This window comes from Chlamydomonas reinhardtii, chromosome 7, assembly GCF_000002595.2.
Source record: "Chlamydomonas reinhardtii strain CC-503 cw92 mt+ chromosome 7, whole genome shotgun sequence".
Taxonomy (NCBI): Eukaryota; Viridiplantae; Chlorophyta; class Chlorophyceae; order Chlamydomonadales; family Chlamydomonadaceae; genus Chlamydomonas; species Chlamydomonas reinhardtii.
In genome coordinates, this window is record NC_057010.1 from 4,735,438 (window position 1) to 4,741,394 (window position 5,957).

Genomic DNA, 5,957 nt, shown 5'->3' on the forward strand with positions numbered 1-5,957 from the left:
TCCCTCCCTCCCTCCCTCCCTCCCTCCCTCCCTCCCTCCCTCCCTCCCTCCCTCCCTCCCTCCCTCCCTCCCTCCCTCCCTCCCTCCCTCCCTCCCTCCTTCCACCTCCGCACCTGCAGCGTGCCCCCCAGCAGCCGCGCCAGGCCGTGCAGTCCGGCGTCGCTCGCCAGCACGACCGACTGGCACCGACCGACTGGCGGACAGCTCCCGCAGCGGACCCACCTTGTGTTTGGGCAGTGGCGAGTGCAGATGGCCGCACCTCCCTTGCTCCCTCCCCGAATCCGGCCAACTCCGGTTGCTACTCAAGAACTGTGGGCTGGATGGAAAACGGTGGAAAGGTACCAACGCAGCACTCAGCTGATCTTGCTGCTCACAACGCCTGCAGCCACGCTCGTTGTTTAACTCTTAAGCTTCCGCACACTGTTTCACGCACGTACGCTGCCGGCCTTCCCTCCATTTGCCTGTTGGCTGTCGTTGTGCCCTGACCGTCCCACCATCGCTCCCCTTCCAGCCTTCCTGCCCTTCCCTTTCTGTTGGTCCCGCGGTTGGTCCTGCGCTGCTGCCTTGTGCGTGCAGATGTCACCAGGGTCTCGTCATGACCAACGCGCGGTGCATCCATGCGACCACACTTGTGGAGTTGCAGTCGCCATCTTGGAACAGTCTACCGTAGTGCAGGTGCTAACTGTGGAAGTGGAGGCTGTCTGCCTTCCAGTACTATCACCAACTGTGTGTCGCCGTCTCAGCAGGCGCTACCAAATGGTCGCGTGCAGTAATGCCACGCACCTTCCGTCCATTGACAGCTAGCCAGGCTGCCGCAAGATTACGCCACCTAAGCTGCACAGCACTTCAGAACGTGTCGACTCTTGGTGGAGTAGCTCTCATACCACAAACTGAAACGTTCCCTCACGTGGGCTCATGCTTCCCATCCGGATACCTGTCGGTACAATCAGGGGACGCCTGGCCACAATGGATCAGGCTTCTCGCACCAACTAACCCAAGGTCCCAATCTTATCACGTGCAGGGAGTGCCTACCAACACAGCAGTCGCAAACAACATACACGTTCTGTGTTGTCATACGCTATGCCACCGTGTGCACTCTTCAAAGCTTCCTCCTGCCCCACAGCCCCGGCCCGCATCCAGTACTTGTTTGACACGTCACCCGGCACTACTGACGTCGTTGCAGCTCATGCCTTCTCTGCCCCTGCCTTAGCTGCCCCGCCTGCCGCCACCGCGGCGGCTCCACTGCAGGTGCCAGAGTGCCGCTCACGCCAGTCCGCCAGCTGGCAAGCGCCGCAGCAGTAAGTGGCAGCACGGCACCGCACACACGTCTTGCCGCTGCGAGATGGTATCAACGCGCTGGGGCCGTCCAGCGAGCAGCAGTGCGGGTTGCAGCACAGCTTGTGCTCAAACACCGGCCCACCGCTGCTGCTGCCCTGTCTGCCACCGCTAGTGGTATTGCTGCTGCTGCCACTGCGACCACCACTGCCGTCCTCGCCGCCGCAGGCTGCTGAGGGCTCGCCCGTCGCAGTCACTGCCGTTGCGGCCGCCGCCTCTGCGACCATCAGGTCATGCAGCCCCGCCTGTACCTGGCCTTCAGACAGCAGCCACGGGTACCACGGCTGCACGGTCGCATACCATTCACCCAACACTACTTCTTCGGTGGCGCTAGCATGCGACACGCCGCCCTCCATGCTGGCGGGCCCTTGTGCCTCTGCGCTGCTTTCCCCGGCTACAGCATCACCGCACTCCTTCATGAATACTTCTCTCACACCCTCCGCTAGCGCGTCCAGGTAATCCACAATGTCCTGCCGCCCGTGCGCCGCCGCCAGCTGCTGCACCGGCAGCGGCGCCAAGCACTGCAGCACCAGCTCGGGCGGTGGCGGCTGCTGCTGCTGCTGTAGCTGCTGCTGCCGCCTTGCCGTGCTCTTCGCCCATGATTGTGTTGCCGCGCGCGCCATATGCTCAAAGAGTGTCCAGTACGACTGGAGTAGGTCCAGCACGGCCGTCTGCACGCACGCATGGCAGTGCTTGAGCAGTGGCTCCACTGCGGCTGCCGCGAAGAAGTACGCGATTCCGCTCATGCCGTCCGCAAGCTGCATAGTTGGCGTCACGCCCGCCCACCACGCCCCCTCCGGCGACGTGCCACGTGCCTCCCCACCGTCTCCTCCTCCAGCACCGCCGTCGGCCTCAGCCCATGTGCACTCCCTGTGCCAGAGCACATCCACCAGCAGGCGCCCCACCAGGAGCGCCTGCGAAAGCCTGCGCTCGGTGGCCACGCCGCGCTTTGCGGCCGCTATCGAGGCCCTCAAGGCATCCTCCGTTGCCTTTGCCAACGTAGGCAGCCACTGGTACACTGCAAAGCTGGCGAGTAGCCTCTGCTGCCGGTCCGCCGCGGAGCCGGCAGCTGGCAGGCCGCCCGCCGCCGCCATCCAGGCGATGGAGCACGTGGAGGGCTTGACACTGCCGTCCTTCGAATCCACTACCTGCTCCAGCACCGAGTTGAGGTGCAGTGGGGTGGAACTTGCGGCCGTAGCATCAATGGCGGCGGCATCAGTGTGTGCCTGCTGCAACGGTTGCTGCTCCGGACGCCCCTGCTCCTGCTGCCCCTCCCGCTGCTGCTGCTGTGCGTTTTCGCGCAGCGCCCGCACGTCCGCGACCTGCTCCAGCATTGCGGCAAGGTAGGTACACAGATAGCCCCAGGCGCTGCGCTGCGCAATTATCCCTGTTCCTGGCTGAGAGGCGAGTGCAATCATGTCGACCAACGTGTCAGTCGCCTCCAACAGCCGAGCTGCTGCGCCCATCGTGGCAATCAGCGACACCGCCTGCTGCAAGAGACCCCGAGCCAGCACCGCGGGCCACACGCCCGAGTAGCGCAGCGCGCAGTTCACGACGTACAGCAGATTGCTTGCGCTGTCAGCTTGCCGCCAGGCCTGTGGCGCGCGAAGGCACCGCTCCATAGCTGACAGCAGCCCCGCGTCCAGCGCACAGCGGAGGCTGTAGCTTGGGTCCCTCCCGCGCGCCAGGCTGGCTGCTGCCTTCGCTGCTATCGCCGCCTCCGTGCTTTGAACCTCCACTGGTTCCGGCGGCCAGTCCACACTCGCCGCAGCCACGGAAGCTGCATCCGTCACCCCAGCAGCCCACGCGGCCGGCGGTGGCGCATTCAGTTGCAGCCGCAGCAGCTCCCCTGCGTCCTGCGCTACCCGCTTGCGGTGAGCCAGCATAGACGGCTTCTGCGCCAGCAGCCGCCACCAGCCCGGCAGCAGCACCGCCGCCTGCCGCGGCCGCATCTCTGTCAGCAGCCGGGCCATTACCGTGGTGGCCGTGCACAAGTTGCCCATGTGTTTGCTGCTATCGCAGGCGAGCCCGTACCAGACTTCCTTCAGCAGACCGTACGCGTGTACGGCGCTGTACGGAACTGCCGCTGGCCCCTCCGGTGCTGCTGACCCTGCTGCCGATGGCCCCGCCGATGGTCGCTGCGGCTGCGGCTGCCTGTGCGGCAGGCGGTCGTAGCCCAGGGGCGGCTGAGCGATGGCCAGGTCGCAGGGGCCGCTGACCGTTGCCTGCAACACGGCAGCGAGCGTCTGCAAAGCAGCGACAGGGCAAGGAAGTGGCAGCGCTTGGGAAAAAGGCACAAGCGGGACGTGCCACTTGATGCCTTTCTGTAAACCATAAGGGAGGTTCACGTCAGGATAACCGCAAATGCGGATCTCGAGCACAAGCATACGCATAAAACGCGGGCGCACACACCTCGGCTGCAACTGCTGCCATATGTGAGCTCTCGTTTGGCGTCTCGACCTGTTGCAGCGGCTGCAGAGGCCGCATCAGCTCCGGCGGCAGCCCGTAACCCAGTTGCGACCGGGCAGGTGCCGCGCCCTCTTTACCGCTGCCGCCGCCGCCAGCCCGCTGCTGTGCGGTCACGACCGCGCACAGGCCCGCCCACGCCAGCACGACCTGCACGCAGCGGCCGGCCAGCAGCGGCCGCAGCTGCTCCAACAGGCGGACCTTCTCCGGCGTTTGCGTGGCATCGTACTGTGTATCATTCTCCCGGGGCCGCGGGCACAACGAGACGATGTTCGGATCCTCGGTCAAGTACGTCACTGTGTTAAACAGGATGTACGCTGTTTGAGACACGCACGCCCAGTCCTCATCTGTCGGCCCTGTCGCCGTAGCTGTTCCAGTTGCTGCTGTGCTTGATGCTGCTGGGGTGGCCTGCGCGACGTGCAGCAGCGCTCGGGCGGCGTGCTCAAGCAGCTGCGTGTGCGCCAGCGCCGTGACCAGCTCCTGCTTCAGACCCCAGTCCGAGCTCTTGCCCACGCACCCGGCCACCACACAGAGGTTCAGGAGCACATGCATGACCAGCAACGTCTTGATTCGGTGCGGCGGCATGCGGCTGCGGCGGGCGGCCGCCGCGCGGGTGGGCGCGAGCGTCTGCGCCAACAGTCTCGCGTACACGGCCAGCGTGTCCGCCCTCAGCAGGGCCCGGGCCAGCTGGTCGCCAGCTGGGTTGCCCTGCCGGCTTCTGAGCTGTTGATCTAGGACTGATACCGTCACTTCAAGCGTAACGTTGGCTGGGATACTCAACACGTCGGTGGCGAGCGCGCGTGCGGCCCAGCCATGTGCAGCCACAATGCCGCCCAGGATTTCCGTGCTGCCTATTAAGTCCAAATCTCTGCCAGCTTCACGCATCGCATCAGCCAGGGCATTGACCCGGTCTGGATCTGCCACAGCGTCCTCGCGCAGACCAGAAATATATCGCAGCTCCTGGTTAAGACGAGCTTCAACAGTTGCAGGCACGCGAGCTCGTCTAGGAGGCATATTTGAGCGATCAGTATGTTGCAAACAGGAGTTCGCAGCCCCAAGAAAGAAGTTAAGGTTCGTGGTTTTGGTCAGCAACGCTTCGTGTTTAAATCTACAGCTGCCATGATGCTACTGCACATAAGATATACAAGGAAGCTAAACAGCACGGGTAAGAAGCCGAATGAACCTTCTAGCGGTTGGTGGACTGCCCACGCAGGTCGATGGCCCGCAGCCCCAGATGCCGCCCCAGTTGCTGCCAAGGCTGCTGCAGGCCCGCCACCAGGCATGCCGCGGCAATGCGGCATTAGCTGGTGTTAAGATGCGTCAGGCGCCTGCAGCCCACATCCGCTCCTGCACTGACATATGGCAAATTGGCAATTGTGGCACCCAGCGCACCACCAACAGCACGGCCGCCTGCGAGCCCCCCGCGGCCACCACGCCCTGCCTCAACATCCTCATCCTCGTCGTCACCGCCACTGTCTGACACCCGGTCAATCACGCCCTGCCTCCTCCGCCTCCGCACCACTTGCTGCCCCGCCCAAGACCCCGACACCGCGGCGCCCGCAGCGCCCGCTGCCGTCTCTCCAGCCCGCTGCCCCTGCTGCTGTGACGCCGGCGGTGACGCGCTGGGCGGCGGCCCCGCCAGCGCCATCAGTCGGCGCACGCCCCAGTCGGTGATGCCCGTGGCGCTGACGTCCAGGCTGCGCAGGGCGGGGCAGCCGTGCGCCACGTGCAGCAGGCCCGCGTCCGTCACGTGCGTGCTCTCGCTCACGTCCAACACCTGCAGCTACACCTACCGTACTCCTGCCTTGACACTGTCCCATTCACACACCTACCGTACTCCGACAGGTGCCTAATACAAACCTTTGCGGCTGGGGGCGCGACCGCCAAACCCAGAACCAAACAACATCTTCGCACACGTGTACTGAAGTGTCTTCCGCACTTCACCGCAAGACACCACGGCTCGCCCCTGCTCACCGGTGGTCCCAATCCCTGCCCCAGTCCGGTGCGAGGCCTGTCAGTGCCGCCCCCTGCAGCAGTTCGTTCAGCGCGTCCCTCCCTCCCTCCCTCCCTCCCTCCCTCCCTCCCTCCCTCCCTCCCTCCCTCCCTCCCTCCCTCCCTCCCTCCCTCCCTCCCTCCCTCCCTCCCTCCCTCCCTCC

General features: G+C 64.9%; 2 protein-coding genes across 2 annotated transcripts in view; both read right to left on the reverse strand.

Moving 5' to 3' along the window:
* Positions 1-392: 392 nt before the first annotated feature.
* CHLRE_07g345250v5 (uncharacterized protein) lies at positions 393-4,938 on the reverse strand. The gene is made up of 2 exons (XM_043064445.1): positions 3,748-4,938; positions 393-3,581 (listed from the first exon to the last, which is right to left on the reverse strand). The coding sequence occupies exons 1-2, from the start codon at positions 4,684-4,686 to the stop codon at positions 1,185-1,187; spliced, it is 3,336 nt and encodes a 1,111-aa protein (XP_042923013.1). The 5' UTR covers positions 4,687-4,938; the 3' UTR covers positions 393-1,184.
* A 164-nt stretch (positions 4,939-5,102) lies between these two features.
* The window catches only part of CHLRE_07g345300v5 (uncharacterized protein), a 7,026-nt gene continuing 6,171 nt past the window's right edge, over positions 5,103-5,957 (reverse strand). Inside the window, exon 13 of the mRNA XM_001692499.2 lies at positions 5,103-5,957. This exon is cut by the window's right edge and continues 771 nt beyond it. The gene's annotated coding sequence lies outside the window, so the exon portion shown is untranslated.